Source organism: Lineus longissimus, chromosome 9 (genome assembly GCF_910592395.1).
Source record: "Lineus longissimus chromosome 9, tnLinLong1.2, whole genome shotgun sequence".
Taxonomy (NCBI): Eukaryota; Metazoa; Nemertea; class Pilidiophora; order Heteronemertea; family Lineidae; genus Lineus; species Lineus longissimus.
The window spans coordinates 2,687,179-2,705,922 of NC_088316.1; the positions used below are offsets into that span (position 1 = coordinate 2,687,179).

Below are 18,744 nucleotides of genomic sequence, written 5' to 3' on the forward strand. Positions count from 1 at the left end.
AAGAGATGGCAACGATACAACGACACAGTTAGAACAAGATCAGAGACAAACTGGGACATGGTTGCGGCACCGTAAGACAAAATGAGACGGTCACAACAAGACCAGATGCGATCATTACTACCAGAGCAGAGACCAAAGGGGAAATGATTTTAAGATTATCACATCCAGCAATAACGTGAGACACGGTGGGATTGGTACAACAAAGGGGACATGGGTGTGACTACATGTTTTCAAGCGTGAGATACTGCAAATATACTTCGTGATATTATAGGGTGACTTTCACAACCAGACAAGAGACGAAAGGGAACTTCGCGACCACAATGAGCGACACGGCGGGATTGGCACAATCAGATCGGAGACAAAAGGGGACATGGCTGTGACTGCATGTTTTCTAGCGTGAGAATGCGCACAGTGATCTTCCTCAGTCGGTAGCTTCCTCCCATGGCTTATTTTTGTCCCAGGCGGTGTTGTGACAATCTGGTGGTGTCGCTACCCTCTCCTATCTTGTCTTTGATTTGGTTTTGACAATCTCACCGTGTATTGCCTACCCATCCCGCCGCGTCTCATGTTGTCTTCGCCATGCCCCTTTGGTCGCTGGTCTGGTTGTGAAAGCCTCATCGCATCTCGCATTGTCTGTTTGCATTAGCTCGTGCTGGAAACATGTAGTCACAGCCATGTCCCCTTTGGTCACCGATGTGGTTGTGTTAATCTCATCCACTGGTGTCATCAAAGAACGCGCACAGTGATCTTCGTTGGTCTCGTTTGGCTTCCTTTCATAGCTTATGCTCCTCCCACGCGGGTATCTCGGGTGTTGTGACACCCTGATGGTGTCGCTACCCTCTCCTTCCTTGTTTCTGATTTGGTTCAACAATCCCACCGAGTCGTGCATTGTCACAGCAGTGTTCACTTGGTTTCTGATCTTGTTGTGCCAATCCCGCCGCGTCTCACGCTTTTTTCACCATGTCTCCTTTGGTCTGCGATCGAGTTGTGCCGATCTCATCGAGTCTCAAGCTGTTGTCGCTATGTTCCCTTTGATCGCTGATGTTGTTGTCTATAATTTCTCAATGTCCCATTTGCTCTCTGATCTGAATGTGCCAAGTTCAACCCTGCCGTCAGCGGCGAACGCGCACAGTGATCGAGCCAGGCGGGTGCAGTAGATTACTCCCTCCTTCGCCCAATACAACTGGTCTATCTCCTCCGCAGTGGTTCCTCACCACGTCTGCAGGAGTCTTTACGAGCTCGCCAGATCAGAGACCAAAGGGAACACGGCGACAACAGCGTATGACACGGTGAGATTGGTACATCCAGAGCGAGGACCAAAGGAAACATGGCCGTTGTAACATCTGTGGTTGTTCCCCATGTTTCAGTGTTTCCAAACAATAGGCAGCTAGAGAGACCATGACTTTTCAATAGGGGGATACACAGAAAAACTTGTCAATCTATATTTTAGCGTTCCCAAACAATGAGGGGAAACACTCAAAAATAGAAACACTCAAAAACATTACACCGTGACTGCATGTTATTCGGCTTGAACAACTGGACGGAAGCTGTACGGTGAGTTGCTGTTATAGTCACAACAAGATCAGACACCAAAGGGAACACGGCGACAACAGCGTACGACACGGTGAGACTGGCACAACTAGAGCGAGGACCAAAGAGGACATGACTGTGAGCATGAGCTACTGCAAGTAGACTATAATGTGAGATGCTGTGATTGTCACAACCAGATCAAAGACCAAAGGAAACATGGCGAAACAATGTGAGACACGGTAAGACTGGCACAACCAGAGCGAAGACCAAAGGTGACATGACTGTGAGCATGAGCTACTGCAAGTAGACTATAATATGAGATGCTGTGATTGTCACAACCAGATCAAAGACCAAAGGAAACTTGGCGAAACAACATGAGACACGGTAAGACTGGCACAACCAGAGCGAACACCAAAGGGGACATGACTGTGAGCATGAGCTACTGCAAGTAGACTGTAATGTGAGATGCTGTGATTGTCACAACCAGATCAAAGACCAAAGGAACATGGCGAAACAATGTGAGACATGGTAAGACTGGCACAACCAGAGCGAAGACCAAAGGGGACATGACTGTGAGCATGAGCTACTGCAAGTAGACTATCATGTGAGATGCTGTGATTGTCACAACCAGATCATGGCGAAACAATATGAGACACTGGTCTTTTCAAAGAGGACAATGAGACAGAAGGTTTATCTGAGATAGAAAGGTCCAGATACTATCTGAGGTACTTGAGGTACCTAACATGTAGGTGCAGGAGCTTCTTCAAGTTGACTACTTCAGTGGCCCAGTTAGGTACTTTGGCTTGTCTTCAGGAGCGCAGTCAGAGAGAAGCGTTACCAGAGGCAGTCCTGGGGCTGTCCTTGGTCCAGGAGGTTGCTCAGGTATACATGAGCCTTTTCTAAGTAGGTTATTTGAATTCCGAGGGAAGGTACTTGGACCTACCTGTCTTCAAGAGCAGAGCTGAATAGAAGTCAGAGGCAGCATGTTTGTGATGTCCAGGCACATAAAGGTACCGTCCCCAATGAAAAATCTCATTATTCAGAATTGTTATCCCCGACTTCTGGCTGCGGCCAACCCTGGGAATCAAATACCTTGACACTTATTCCTTTCATCTCCAGTTGATGATCAAACTCCATTCGTTTTTTTCACATTTTCCTTTGGTATTCGACCCTCAAGAAGGTGGTTGTGACATTGTCTTTAACTGTTGAGGTTGGTTGTGACAAAGTGAAGTTCGACTCAGAAAAATCACAAAACACAGAAATAAGTATTTATGTTCACTTTAATGTTTTTAATGAATAGGTTTTACATTTTTGATTTTAGTGTCCATATTAAGTCATACTTGAGTGCAACCATCCAGATAGAATGGCCAACAATTCTAACTGTATCACTAAATGAAGTATTTTATGTACAACTTTTGTGATATAGAGGGGCACAAGTTCATACTACAGACAAATGTAAATTTCATTATCCAACATTATCAACTCAAATGTAAACTGACAAATATTTGTGCCAATTTGACTTTGCAACTCGTAAAAATTCCTTAAAAATTTTTAATTCATGATGTTTATTTTGGCAGATAACTATTAAATCCCTTTTGGTTTTTTCAGACAAAAAATTAATTTTTCGCCATTTTTATTTTTGCAAATTGCTTTTATTCGTAAAATCTCCAAAATAAATCCCTGGTAAATATTTCACAGCTCTCAATTTAATCGAGTTGGCTAGGATACTTGCGAATACCAAAAATATATAAGCTCCCCTTATATATATTTTCGGTAATACCCGTTTATTAGAACTAGAAGTGGTCACAATATTTATTCTGATACTACACACATGGAGAGCAGCAGGGGCAAACTCTTCTTTACACTGAAACAGTTTACGGTTATTAACAAATTTACCAAGCTACATTAGCAAGATTGCCGCAATATTTAATTCTTCTTCGATCATCCCACCGACTGTAACCCGCATCATTAAAACATTATCTTGATTTCCCACGAAGACCCCTAAACTACAGGTTACTCCTTTACCTAATTAATGGCAAGTCTGGATTGCAAATGGAAAACTGCAGGGAAAAATGACCCAAGTCATACGGCTAAAGCATAGGACCTGGGTTCTCTTGCCACGGCCTGACCCCTTCCAAAGATTACGGGGCAACTTGGCCTATTACCAACTGGGCCTACCAACTCGGCCTGGGTTATAAATCATTGGTTTATTGGCATAAGTTTTCCTTATATTGTTTTTTTTTGTTGCTATTTAAATAGGCCTACTATTGATTCATTCCTGGTGGAAATTTGAAGAGAATTCATCAAGATTTGGAGGAGAAATCCATGGAATCACAGTCATGAATGTGCATTTGGAGTGCTACCGCAACTTTCCACACTCGCCGCCGTTATTTCATGGATTTCTCCTTCAAATCCCAATGGATTTTCTTCAAATTTCCAACAGGAATGAATACATAGTAGGCCTATATATACCAACAAAAAACAAAAAAATATAAGAAAAACTTATGCCAATAAACCAATGATTTATAACCCAGGCCGAGTTGGTAGGCCGAGTTGGTAATAGGCCGAGTTGGTCATACACCCTTCCAAACACACGGTAGGCAATCAGCTCAACAGAGCCAGCAAATGACGTATCATTTCCTTCCCTAGTTTGGTATGGGTCTACGGCAGGATAGCAAGCCTGCCACCTGGTGAGACAAACTGAAAGCAATCTAAAGTAGTCAGCCTCGTTGTTTCAGATGGAAACGACACTTGTGAGAGCTGAGGAGACGAAAATTGGCAATTTCATTCTAACACTGGAAACAGGTGCAGAGCCCATTTAGCCAAACTGATTCCGCAACAATGGTGCCTCTATACATTTATCAACACGGTGCGAATCCACATAAATGATACAGCTGTAAGGATGTACAAAACCTCATTTTTGGTCGACTTCTCGAGAATGGATAACCTATGTATTACGGAATAAATAAACCACGTTTGTTATAAATAAATAGTTAATTTACAGCTAATTACAACGTAAGCCCATAAATGCTGACTGAAGTTTTTTTCAAATACAGTGGAACGTCCCTTAACGGACACCTCTCTATTAAGGACAACCTCTCTATTAAGGACACCACTTTTGGTCCCAAATTGGTAGTTTCCATTCAATTTGACATCTCTAATCAGGACACCTTTCTATTAACATTGACGAAGCACTTGTCAGTCAAGAGGGTGTCCTTAATAGAGAGGTTCTACTGTATTTCTAATCATTACTAAACGAGACGTGCAGTTTAAACAATACTACTATAGAAATCTCAGCAAACAGCATTGTACATACAGGTTATCCTTGCCTATAACGTCTTCTATACCTTCTTGTACAACTGAAGATGTACCGTATATTTAATTAGGCCCACTAAGGGGTATCACCAGGAGTGGGTGTGAATACTCAAGAAATCTTTGTAGTAAACTCTGCCCTCTAGGCCTAGTCTAACCGGTTACATAGGATTATTCAAGAACCACTATTCATTCCTATCAAGTATGAGGCAAGTCAATTTCACATAATCCTTATATACCCCATCGGGCCTCATTGCAATGCCACCCAAAGACATTATATGCAAGGATAACCTGTATATTCTACTGGACGACATCTTTATATGAACATTTCATCTAACAGGATAGAACATACACGTAATTAACACTGGCCAAGGAGGAAACAATCGATTGGTGCTGGCAACATTACGACGAACAGCTTTTTCAGGTCTGGTTGAACCTAAAGTGAGGATTTTATTTTGGCGACTACAGCAACCTAGCAAAAAAGTGGAAATAAAACCCAAGAGTAAATAAGTGATTTTACAGTATCATCCGATTTTACAGTATCATCCGATTTTACAGTATCATCCGATTTTACAGTATCATCCGATTTTACAGTATCATCAGATTTTACAGTATCATCAGATTTTACAGTATAAAACACAATAGCTTTCAGCTTGATCTATAAACAAATATCAACAAAACAAGATTTTAGATTTTTTGACAATATTACAACAAGAATGAATGAAGACTTTGGTCTTATTTTCTTCTCGATACACCTATTTGTACAGTTGTTAGAATTTTTATGAGTCGGGGCCAAGTTGCTTGACTGGCATTGATTAGAGACAAACACCAGTTTTAGCTCAATAATGCGTCGTCACCTTCAGGATATATTTCATTTATAGTATTAAAACTAAGGGTGACATCACATTTCAAGGGACAGAAAAATTCATATGGCTATATTTACTTTAGATCACCACGAATTTCCGACACCCCACTGCACATAAAATCAAGATTTCTGAAAGTTCACTGCACCATACCAATCCATGAGCGGTTAAGAATAATAACGTTCCCCGCGGACGTGACGTTACAAGGCAACCTAAGTCTTTATGGACCAGACACATGGCATTGTTTGTCCAATCAGGTGTGGGGATTCGTGATGGGAAACCATAGGAGTTAACGCCAGCAGACTGCTGATGCAAATGCCGACACCCCACTGCACATAAAATCAAGATTTTTGAAAGTGCACTGCGCCATACCAATCCATGAGCAGTTAAGAATAATAACGTTCCCTGCGGACGTGACGTTACAAGGCAACCTAAGTCTTTATGGACCAGACACCTGGCGTTGTTTGTTCAATCAGGTGTGGGGATTCGTGATGGGAGACCATAGGAGCTAACACCAGCAGACTGCTGATGCAAATGCAGCAACTGGGCCCAGTACTGTCAAACTCTCTCGGCAACTTCAGGCAACAACATTTTACACAAATATGATACATGTATCTGGCTTACATATCCATTTCACTTCATGATTCAAACATCAAACGTAAGTACGTCTTGTATTACTTGAGGTCGATAGCTCACAATGACCCCACTTTTGACGTAAAGATCATGAAAATAAACGGGTCACAATGTTGAGATATGGTTCAGGTGGCAAAATAGCACTAAGCCTTTTTAGCTAAAAGTAAGGCTGCGTGCTTTATGATAGAAGTTTCAAGCAACAGGCAGTGATATATCCTCAGCTTAGAGACGAATTCCCTCAACTATCACATGTAAGTAACGTCAATAGGCTGCCATACTCAATCTCAAAACTCTTCACTTCCACACTTCTACCTACAAGATTGTCTTTCTCCGATCACGGTGCAAGAATCACAATTCCCCACATCTATCAATCCCCACTAATTCTACTGCAAATCTGGACAACTAACAATCAAATATCTCTGAACCACACACTTTTATCCCCACCGAACTTTGCTATAAGTAGTTTTAATTCGAATCCACATCCTCCTATCTCCAATCACGACGCAACCGTGTCAGTTTGATCTTGAAATTCTTTGGCAACTTTTCGAAAACTCTTGTGTGAAATTATATCACATCGAAAATCCCTGAACTCTGAAATCAGACATCGCATGTCTCGGACTAGAACTCTCTTCTTCCATTCTGAATCTCTCCACTCAAACACGACCATATCAACTCCATTTCTGACCTCAAATACTTTTTGACATGCCTCCGCAACCTCTATCAGCTGTTACAAAAGCGTGTCGCAAACAAGCGATTTTTATCCCCGCGACCTGCGACGTATCCATGCGCACGACAGCAGAGTAATTCAAAATCACCAACGGAAAATGATCAGTGGAACATCACAGTTTGAGGGTCTTGGTTCTTGATCTGTAGAATGTGCCGCAGGACATCTTTCTTCGTCAGGAGGCCAAGCAATCGCCTGAAACCAGGAATGATTTGTTGGATAAACTTAGTCACAGGTGATGGATTCGATGTCTGACGGCCCCACACACTCATGATAATGTAATAAGGCAATCAAAAACCCAACAGAAAGATACACAGGACATGTTAAATGGTGAACTGGTAGGAGTCTCAGAGCCTAGTGGTTGACACTGGCTACCATGCAAAAGGGCTCAGGTTCGATCCCAGGGAGAACCCGGGATTGTTTTCCTGGATGAACCGGCGTGGCTTTCAAGGATCTAAAATTCAAAACTCCTCACAGTCCTTCGAATGAGACATGAAATCGAGGTTCCTTTTTATAGTCTATGCCACTCGGCAAGCAAAGGACCTCACCAAGGACTACCTCTGGGCAAAGACAAGAGTCACTAGGCTGAAACCCAATGGTATTAAGTGGCACCTAACTGCGGTGGCACATTTCTCAAAAAATACTCATCCCGCCTTGGACGAGGAATTCTCCTTGGAGAATTATACCTCCAAGTGCAGAGTGGATGCTGAAGAAGAAGGTGGATTCTGGAAAAAATGAATGTGCATGTATAAGTAAACGTAGCGATGTCTCATCTTGTTCAACACCTGACCTGGCCCTGCTAGACGACTCGGGAAATATTTACAGTGGGCAAGCACTCCTTCAGACTGACCTTGCATACGCAGATCCTCACAACGTTGAGCCATCGCCACTAAAATCATAACAACCACCGCACCTGAGATCACATGATGTAATGTTACCAGAATAGAGGGTGATTCACAGCTCTGATCTACCTGTGATGATTTTTGCTGCAAATAACGTGGATCAAACTCGTTGGCTCGGTGTCCTTGGGTAAACATGAAGGAAGACACTCACCTTAACTATGGAGCTGCAAGATGTGCCGGAGTACATCTTTCTTGGTAATAACTCCTAGGAGCCGGCTGCAAAACATACAAGGCATTGAACCACACCACAAATACAAGATCGATTACTCCCTTTTGATTTGTTTTTAATCAGGCAGAGGAAGAAAGAAGGGCAGTGGAGTGCGATGGACTGTTTGGACAAGTGCGTCCCCAAAGGGCCTAATCTCAAACCAGGGAGTGAGTGCCAGACCATTAGGCCTAAGTCACTTCGACATGTTCTGGAACTACCGGCTTTGGAAGCACTTATATCAAGTAAATGATGTCGTATGTATTAAGCTTACATGAGTTTTCTGAACAAATTCGAGTCCCCTAGCAATATGGCAACACTGAATTCTGACAATAGCTAGAAACTCAGCATCTTGACTGTGGAGCTCTATAGTTGTGACACAAATGCATGAGAGCCAGGATTGAAACTCAGTAAAAAGAAAGAAAACAAATGTATATGAAATTGTTCAAATTTTAGAAATGTTAAAAACAGCAAAAATGCACGAAAAAATTAATCTAAACATCACAGCGTAAAACGTCAAAAAGAAAATAGTGCAAAGGATAGGAGAAGAATACGACAAAACAATGGCTGATATTTATAAAAGACTAGTAAATGCTTTTACTTTAAACTTCATGTACATTTACACTAGCCATCTCTGCAGAAAAATGTAGTAAAAGCATTTACTAGTCTTTATAAAAGACGAGTAAATGCTTTTACTGTAAACTTCATGTACATTTACACTAGCCATCTCTGTAGAAAACTGTAGTAAAAGCATTTACTAGTCTTTATAAAAGACTTGTAAATGCTTTTACTTTAAACTTCATGTACATTCACACTAGCCATCTCTGTAGAAAACTGTAGTAAAAGCATTAAACTTTATGTACATTTACACTAGCCATCTCTGTAGAAAACTGTAGTAAAAGCATTTACTAGTCTTTATAAATATTAGCCAATGACCAGTAAGTCGAGTGTTCAAACCTAGTGAAGACATCCAAGGAAAGTGCATTAGTCGGCATATTCGAGCCACCTATTAGACATGTCATCTGAATTCTGTACATGCAGGCTGTTTGATTGAACGCTGGGAGAGGGGGAGGTGTGTGAAATTTTTTTCAGACAAATTCTGCAACACGTTCTCAATGGATCCATTTATAAATTTTAACACTGTCAACTTCAAGTGAAGACCAATCCTGCCTAACTTCAAACATCGCTGCCAAGTTGAAACACAATTATCGACAAATATCTTTATTTTGGGAGGTTGTGATTATCAACTTATTTCTTTCTCAACTGGCCCTTATCTCTGATAGTTAGTGCTCACCCTGAAGGCTTATTCAAGGCAACTTAAACCTGATTTATACCGGTTGTTTGGCAGTGTCTTAGCCAGGGAAGTGACAGAACCCAGAGAAAAACAACTGAAAATGTTTTTCATGTGAAAGTGCTGTCCTTAGAACAGCCTAAACTTACAAAACATGCCTCTAAAATGGTCATTTTTAATCCGATTTTGAAAATTCAAAGTTCTACCAGGAGCTAAAGGTATTGATCTATCCATTTCAGCTGTCACACAAAGCATTCTCAAGGGGAAAATTTGAAATTCTTCCAAAATCAGAAAAGTCACATCCCTGCTTTATTATACCTACCTTATTCCAATTCCATTGCTATTCCCGACTTAAGATTAAGGCATAAATCACTCACCTGATTCTAAGAATAATATAGAGTTCATTCCTTCCTAATAGACGACTCTTTTTTTCGATAAATTGAGGTCACTTTGATATAAACATGCCAAAAACGAAATGAACTAAAGGAAATGTGCAAAAAAAACGGAACGAGTTTACAATCCCCGATCACACCCCAAAAAAAGGTCATCGGTTGACTAACGAAGCACCACGGTTCAATGGATTTATAGTTGAATGCGATCAAACTGCGTCATTTCCGATCGGGGATTGTAAATTTTAACCAAAAAAACACCCAGTTAACAACACAAAATAACCATAGGATAGAAATAACATGTCAGTCTAGGCAAAGAAAAGAAGAGCTGCTTGAAAATGTGAAAGCAGTGGAACCCCAGTTGGCAACTACCTCAGTATTTTAATGCGATCACCCAAGCAGGACAGCCATGGTTCTCCCTCCCCAAATAATTTCCTTGTCATGGTCAATTACCACAAACTTGAAAGATTGTAAACAATTGAATAATCCCCTAAACACTTCCAAAACCCCTTTCAAATTTTTTTCCAATTGCATTAGTTTATATTTGTAACAAGTGCTTAGTATCACTATTAGTAACCTGTAGATCCACACAAAGTCAACCATAATTAACACAATCAAACTTAGCAACCGTCATCCAGAAATCTGATGCCAAACAAAATTATTTCAACAGGGAAATAAATATTTTTCTCAGCTCAATCATTTGACGTTATATCAAGTTTTTATAATCATTAAGGAAGTCATTTCTTCCCAACACTTCAAGAGAAAGGTGAATGGAGAGCAGAAACATTTGTGACCCATCACAGCAAAATGGGTCACAGAAGATGAGCCTAAAATGACACCAGGACATAATAGAAGAAATTGATACACTCAGATTTCGCAAAAGGCAGACAATAGTGAAATGAACAACCAGTCTGTCTCAGCCTGTCAAGCTCGAAGCCACATGCGACTCATTTTTCTGTGGTGGGTCACATTTGTGACCCGCCATGACAAAACAGGTCGCATGTCGCTCTGAGCTTGACAGGTTGAGACAGACTGGTTGTTCATTTCACCATTGTCTGCCTTTTGTAAAATCGGAGCATATCAATTTCTTCTATTATGTCCTGGTGTCATTTTAGGCTCATCTTCTGTGCGACATGCGACTCATTTTGTCGTGGTGGGTCACATTTTATCTGGCATCAAATTTGTAACAATCATAAGTGCGACTCACCCGTTGTGTGTGACTAGTGTTTGCCTGAGGCCAAGCTTCCTGAACATTTCCAACACCGTCTCCATAGGAGTCTGGTCAGTCACTGTAATAGGAGCCTGAAAAACAAAAACCAGAAATAAGCAACATAAATTTTGTAGTACCACTCAACAATACTCAAAGACCACATGAGGTGGTCACAAAAAGGTAATTTGCTAATGGGGATGAAATATGGTCACTTGGTCACATCAAGTACAATGGAACCTCTGTTAGCGGACACCTCTCTATCAAGGACAACCTCTCTATTAAGGACAACCTCTCTATTAAGGACAACCTCTCTATTAAGGGAGAAAGGAGATAGTCATGGTTGACCAACACACTTGAATACCTTAAATGACGGACAAGGGGGAAAAAGTTAGTTCCAATGCAAGCCACCAATTTCGGGAAGCATGTATAGAGAGGTACTTACCATGTCCAATATTTTTGTAAGTTTTAATGGTACTGGTCCGCCGACTACAGTATTCACTGAGTAATGATTTGTGAAGAAGACAACAGAATTGCTCACGATGCCTTCTTGGTTTTTCAACGCATTGCCTGCAAACAAGATAGAAACGACATTACATTCATAAAACATCTACTGGAAGGTTTCAGGTTAAACAGAGTTGAAGTGTAAAGTCAGACGACAGCCTGTAACATTTATTTATTTATTTATTTATTCAAAAACCCCATAACTGAGGACATTACAGTAACAATACATAGCAGGACATACAAATATACAATCTTTTAAAAACCAGTTAAATACATTGTACCCAACACCCTAGGGCCAACCCGGTGTAACATCTGTGGTTGTTTCCCATGTGTCAGTGTTTCCAAACAATAGGCAGCTAGAGAGACCACGACTTTTCAGTAGGGGGGATACACAGAAAAACTTGTCAATCTATTTTTGAGCATTCCCAAACAATGAGGGGAAACACTCAAAAACATTACACCGGCACAAAACATGACCATCGTAGGCCTATGAGGCCTTTACTAAGAGACAAACAAGCTTATGATGCAGTGATGCTTTACGGTTGTAACTATCAGAGAAAATACGAGAACGCATGGAATCTTCATTTCCATTAGGAGGTGAGGCTTCCACTTAATTATTATTTATGCCGAAAATAAGATCCGAGGGAGATCGACCACTTCCAATAATTCTGCCAAGCAACGTGTGAAGGTTGAACTGGCCATACTTGATATCAGGCAATGAACCCCAACTCAACCCTTCAAGGGCCGAATTAACCAGGATTTGCAACTTCTGCAGCTGTCATTCGGGTGTTACTTGCAATATTTCAGCAAAAAAACTTTTTAAAAAATTGGCAAAAATCACGAAACTCAAGCGACATACCCACTCTTCAATATACGGCCGTTGGAGGGCTTTCCCGTGCATGATGACGACAGGGGAATCCCTGACGCGCGAAATTTCAAAACCGCGGACGAATCCGCGGTCGGCGTTTTAAGGGTTAAACTTCAACTTTAAACAAATTCTCCTGAAAACCCACCGACAAACATCCCCCCGATATTCAAGTCAAGGATGTTATACTCACTCAACGCTAGATTCAGATCTTTCCTTGATACGAATCCCACTAAATACTGCGACTGTTTAGACACCACGACCGGAAAACCGTTGTGATCGGTTTCTTTCAAGATATTCTCTGAAAATGAAGAAATTCACATCATAATAATTTTGTGGGCTGAGGACAAACTAGTTTGATGTCTATCCGCATAACAAAAATCCTCACATGATTTCATCCACCTATTTCGATAGGAAAAGCTGGACACTGAATCTCACAAGTGATATGAGTTGTAGGATTTGGACCTGGGGCCATAAATCTCTCTATTTTATACAACATCAATGATAACGTCAAGGTGACATTCTTGTTTCTATGCAAGAGTACCGGGTTTTAAAAAATCGGACGTAGAACCAGTTAATCCTCAGCCCGCAATTTGTCTATGATCATGAAGAGGTCAAATGAATAACAAATGTTGAATCCATCATTAAATCAAAATTTACCCATGATCCACCTCACCAAAACATTCGAATCCGAAACGTTCATCAGTGTCATTCGATTGTTTTTCTATCCCATTTCTCTCTTTAAAAAATATATTCCCGACAAAATTTTAAGGACATGACAGAACAGAATACTAACCAATGTCTTCCACAGTCATTGAGTCTTGCGTTAGGACCATCAACGGCGGGTCCGTCCTGCGTGGTCTCATCACATCGGCAGCTATCGTTGTGTGAGTGAACTCTTCCTTACTGTCCAAGAACGGATAACCGTTCAAATGGATGTGGGCATCGTAGCTGATGAGGGTCAAGGAAGTGATAAAGGAGAATTCATTTCAGGAGCATAGCACCAACGTTACATCAACTCGACCTGACTGACTCCATACTATGACTGCCTTATGCCGTTACCTCAACTCGACCTGACTGACTCCATACTATGACTGCCTTGTGCCGTTACCTCAACTCGACCTGACTGACTCCATACAATGACTGCCTTGTGCCGTTACCTCAACTCGACCTGACTGACTCCATACAATGACTGCCTTGTGCCGTTACCTCAACTCGACCTGACTGACTCCATACTATGACTGCCTTGTGCCGTTACCTCAACTCGACCTGACTGACTCCATACTACGACTGCCTTGTGCCGATACCTCAACTCGACCTGACTGACTCCATACTACGACTGCCTTGTGCCGTTACCTCAACTCGACCTGACTGACTCCATACTACGACTGCCTTGTGCCGTTACCTCAACTCGACCTGACTGACTCCATACTATGACTGCCTTGTGCCGTTACCTCAACTCGACCTGACTGACTCCATACTCAACTGCCTTGTGCCGTTACCTCAACTCGACCTGACTGACTCCATACTCAACTGCCTTGTGCCTATGCCACCCCAGACAATCAAAATCTGTGACTCTGAGCATCACGTGGTTCCTAGTTTCCCGTGTTCATGAATTCAGTTCTTCTTTTACTAAGCCAGTCGGCTCAGGGTCTCTTTAATAATCTTATAGCCAAAGTTTCACATTAAACTTTCATCCAGTAGGCTGAATTATGTAAGAAAATTTTGATTGGCTTGCTCACTTCAGAGTCTCCTGCTTGAAATGCTGTCCATAGCAGGCCCAGTATTTCTAGATCCTGATGCAAACATCAGCTTAGTGCAAGCATACACAAGTTTGCCAGGAGAGAGCTGATATGGCAGAGGAACGACGATTGGAATAAAAAACTCGGGAACACGAGGTGCTTTGAATTGTATAATGCTCCGAGTTCAGGATTTCAATTCTTGGATTCGCCCAATTTTTGCCCAGCCTGATGGTACCCCTTGAAAGTGCTGTTCCGTATAATACAATTTTAGAAAAACAGCTATCAAGATTTAAAATTTTTTGTCACAAGGATACATTCCTTCTCTTCCAAATGCATCTCCGACCCACTTGCTGGTCATGACTGCTGCCATCAGAGGAACCACATACTGCAAGCCACCCGTCAACTCAATCATGATCACAACAAGAGACACTGGAAATATAAACAACATATCATCAGAGAGAAAGTGATTGCAAAATTCTTCAAGTTAGGTGTACATTTAAAGGGCTAAGCAGACTGTGGGATGTCCTGAAGGGCTTCAGACAGAATCGTAACTTATCCAAATAATATCCTTTAAAAAGACACTTAACAGATTATTAGAAAGAGTGGTTTCACCTGACGTCATCACAGGCCATGTAGGAGGGACAGATAATAGAAAGCAAGCCGAAATGACCATGACATTATTTGATTCAGTAAGTCAGGCATGACAAATCTTTGTTCTGCCCTCCGACATGGCTGACTATGAAAACACTCTGTGGAACATATCCCTCCCCATCCACCACCTTGTTCCATTGAAATCGTACAGAAATCTCTCCCCATCCACCACCTTGTTCCATTGAAATCGTACTGAAATCTCTCCCCATCCACCACCTTGTTCCATTGAAATCGTACTGAAATCTCTCCCCATCCACCACCTTGTTCCATTGAAATCATACTGAAATCTCTCCCCATCCACCACCTTGTTCCATTGAAATCGTACTGAATAGAACTGAAGACACGGTGCTAGCCTGCACGTCAACTTCTCGGATGATTTTAATTTTCTCACCACAGCAGAAGTAGGAGGAGATTCTTCAACATCAACTACTAATCGAGTTTACCTGTCATCCTGGTGACGCCCCCCAGGGCTGCAGCTGCTCCTACCATCGCGTAAAGACCCGGCGTCACACAATTACCCCCGTGTTTACACATATTTCTAAAGACAAACGAATCCTGGTGAAATCTGCAAAACAAGAGGAAGATATATCGAGAAATATTCGTGATTTTTGTTTTCACGAATCAAGGTTATTTGCAAATTAAAAAAAAAATTGGAACTTCGCATAATTTGATAGATTCCTGGGAAAAACAGTTCTATCACGGCATACCTAAATATGGTACTGGCAGTATTTTAATGATGCATACACTTGAATCTGATGCATCAGAACTCTATAGATATTTAGCCACCGAAGAAAACCAATCGAAAATACCCAGTCCATGTGGAAGAGACCTCTCTTCTACTTACACCGCGAGCTGTTCTACATACACCGCGAGCTGTTCTACTTACACCGCGAGCTGTTCTACTTACACCGCGAGCTGTTCTACATACACCGCGAGCTGTTCTACTTACACCGCGAGCTGTTCTACATACACCGCAAGCTGTTCTACTTACACCGCGAGCTGTTCTACTTACACCGCGAGCTGTTCTACTTTCACCGCGAGCTGTTCTACTTTCACCGCGAGCTGTTCTACTTTCACCGCGAGCTGTTCTACTTACACCGCGAGCTGTTCTACTTACACCGCGAGCTGTTCTACTTACACCGCGAGCTGTTCTACGCCCACACCAACCATCCGTCCGATGATGGCACCGACCGCCATGCTGGGAATGAACAGACCGGCCGGCACCTTGATGCCAAACGTGAAGATCGTAATGACGCCCTTGAATATCAATGCCAGCGCCAACTGCCACATGGCGCCGACAAGTTTGGGACCAGCTGGCGAGATTTTCTCGTTCACGCTCGAAAGGTTCCTCGTGTAGTCGCTGAAAGACATGAAACGCTTTATTAACCATATTTGTCCTCAATGTGCTTTACACACCCTACACTACCAACTTAGTTTTATCCTACACCCTATCACACTACGCAAGGCGCAATTAACGCATTGTTGTATAACGACGTTAGACGGTGCCCCACTTTTTGCGCCAAGCGATGAAATGATGTCTCCTCAAGTGCGCTCCATCCTTGCTCTGTTGTGGACACCTCTCTATTAAGGACAACCTCTCTATTGAGGACACTTGTTTTGGTCCCAAATTGGTTGTTTCCATTCAATCTGACCCCTCTAATCAGGACACCTCTCCATTAGGGACAGCACTTGTCCGTCCCATGGGTGTCCTTAATAGAGAGGTTCTAATGTACACCTTACCATAAATCAGACAAGTCCTCCTGTCCGCACTGACTGACTAGCATCCGGATCAATTCGCTACCACTCATTCTCGTGTACATGTTGGGGAAACTGACAAGAGCTGTGATACAACTGATAGCAAGCACCTGAAATGGACAGGGGACAAATGCATGAGACAAGGCAATTGGGGGGATAAGTGGCATAGTGGTGTAAAGGGCACCAGGCTCATACCCTGGAGGTCATGTACACAGAGTGGCCAAAAAATGAAGACCTCGACGTCATGTAACTCAAAGGGATGACCGCGATTTTGTTAAAACAAAGACCTGTCAATCGCATATTTCTCTAGCACCTGATTATATTTCGCAGAAATTAGGCAAGTCAACTGATAATTTCTTGTTCTCTCTCAGACTTTGCACTGGATTCTTTCATATTGGCACCAAATGTGCCTGTCTTTGCGCCAAATGTGCCAGTATTGGCGCCAAATGTGTCGGCATTTGCGGCAAATGTGCCAGTTTTGGCGCCAAATGTGCCGGCATTGGCACCAAATGTGCCAGTATTGGCGCCAAAGCACTCACCTCTGTGATGGGATACTTTCCTAACGTCGAGTTCTTTCTATAACGACACCACAAGATATTCGCTTTGTTGAAAAATGCACCATAAACACCCTGCAAATGTAAGGCAGAAGACCATGAACACCCTGCAAATGTAAGGCAGAAGACCATAAACACCCTGCAAATGTAAGGCAGAGGACCATAAACACCCTGCAAATGTAAGGCAGAAGACCATGAACACCCTGCAAATGAAGGCAGAGGACCATAAACACCCTGCAAATGTAAGGCAGAAGACCATGAACACCCTGCAAATGTAAGGCAGAAGACCATAAACACCCTGCAAATGTAAGGCAGAGGACCATAAACACCCTGCAAATGTAAGGCAGAAGACCATGAACACCCTGCAAATGTAAGGCAGAAGAAGTGAGTCCAAAAGGACCGTAACTCTAATGAGTAGCAACATACTACATGGAGAATCAAATCAAGGTTTGACGCTTGTGTTTTACAGAGAGTTCAGGCCACCGACCACTCACAAAATCTCTCTTGGTCGTTATGGCATTATGGCTGCTGACAGCAGTGACGTGTGCCAATTCAATCACACCTCGACATTTGAAATCTTTTTACTGGAATGCTCATTGAATCTGAATCACCACCTCAATCAGTGGGAGTCAGAAAAAAATTCCCAGTACATGGTACTTGTATCCGGTTTAACCTCTTCAGTAAGTCCGAGTAAAATCACTTGATATGAAATTCAGACTTACCCCTAATGCTCCAAGCAAGATGAAGGGAACCAGTTCCTGAATGGCCCACGGAGTGTCATACTCGATATAAAACATCACCAAATGATCGTTACCAAACGGATTGATCGACCGCAAGACGAACGCCGCGACGAGTGCACAGAAGAACGACCGCCACAGGGTCTTCAGCGGGAAATAGTAACTGACTTCTTCCAAGCTGAAGAGGACGCCACCGGTGGGCGCGCCGAATGCCACGCTGACGCCCGCAGCTGATGCAGCCGAAAGAATCTGAAATCAAAGAATCACAGTAGTGAGATAAAGTATCCTGGTCAAGATTGTCCTGGACTGCATCTTGAGTGAGCAAAGAAGGCACAGTTCATGATTAAAGTGATACTATGATGTGATTTACAACAAGCGTAAATACGTCCGTTTTTAATTGTTGATCACAAATGTAAAGCTCAAATTTTCCATTTTTGATTAGATTTATTATAAAATCGCTGAATGTAAACCACCGCGACCGCGAAAATGTTCATGTTGTGACGTCATCAACGAAAACGTTGTCGGCGTGGGCGGGATTAAACCATCAATTTCTAGAAAATGTGCATTTCGATTCGAAAACCTTACCGATTTATGAGAAAGTGACGTAGTCATTTGTCAAAAACAGCTAAAACATTATATGGTGAAATTTGACACGAGTTACCCTTTAAGATAAATGGTGATAAGCCAAGTTCTAAACTTTTTGACAGAGAGGATAAGTCCCATAAGATAGGGAGGGCAACTCTCTGACAGGGACAATGGGTTTTTAAAAATATAGAAGTTGTTAGTGAGAAGACAACCTGCGAAGTTGAAATGAACGATAGAAGCAAAGGATTTATTCTTCCTTTTTGTGAAAAAGTCATATCATTCCAACAACAATGAA

The 18,744-nt window shown here is 42.1% G+C and overlaps 1 protein-coding gene across 7 annotated transcripts in view; it reads right to left on the reverse strand.

Annotated features, from left to right (window-relative positions):
- Positions 1 to 2,792: 2,792 nt before the first annotated feature.
- LOC135493156 (H(+)/Cl(-) exchange transporter 3-like) overlaps positions 2,793 to 18,744 on the reverse strand; it is a 30,957-nt gene continuing 15,005 nt past the window's right edge. For 6 of the 7 annotated variants that reach the window (XM_064780149.1, XM_064780153.1, XM_064780148.1 and 3 more), the window contains 11 exons: positions 17,850 to 18,113; positions 17,113 to 17,202; positions 16,559 to 16,683; positions 15,957 to 16,178; positions 15,262 to 15,383; positions 14,482 to 14,596; positions 13,222 to 13,376; positions 12,619 to 12,726; positions 11,502 to 11,626; positions 11,057 to 11,151; positions 2,793 to 7,257 (listed from right to left, as the gene is read on the reverse strand). In XM_064780149.1, coding sequence (XP_064636219.1) covers positions 7,167 to 7,257; positions 11,057 to 11,151; positions 11,502 to 11,626; positions 12,619 to 12,726; positions 13,222 to 13,376; positions 14,482 to 14,596; positions 15,262 to 15,383; positions 15,957 to 16,178; positions 16,559 to 16,683; positions 17,113 to 17,202; positions 17,850 to 18,113 — 1,512 coding nt within the window. In that variant the 3' untranslated portion in view covers positions 2,793 to 7,166. Of the gene's footprint in view, positions 7,258 to 8,115; positions 8,181 to 11,056; positions 11,152 to 11,501; positions 11,627 to 12,618; positions 12,727 to 13,221; positions 13,377 to 14,481; positions 14,597 to 15,261; positions 15,384 to 15,956; positions 16,179 to 16,558; positions 16,684 to 17,112; positions 17,203 to 17,849; positions 18,114 to 18,744 lie in introns of all 7 variants that reach the window. The other variant, XM_064780152.1, reaches the window with a different exon arrangement.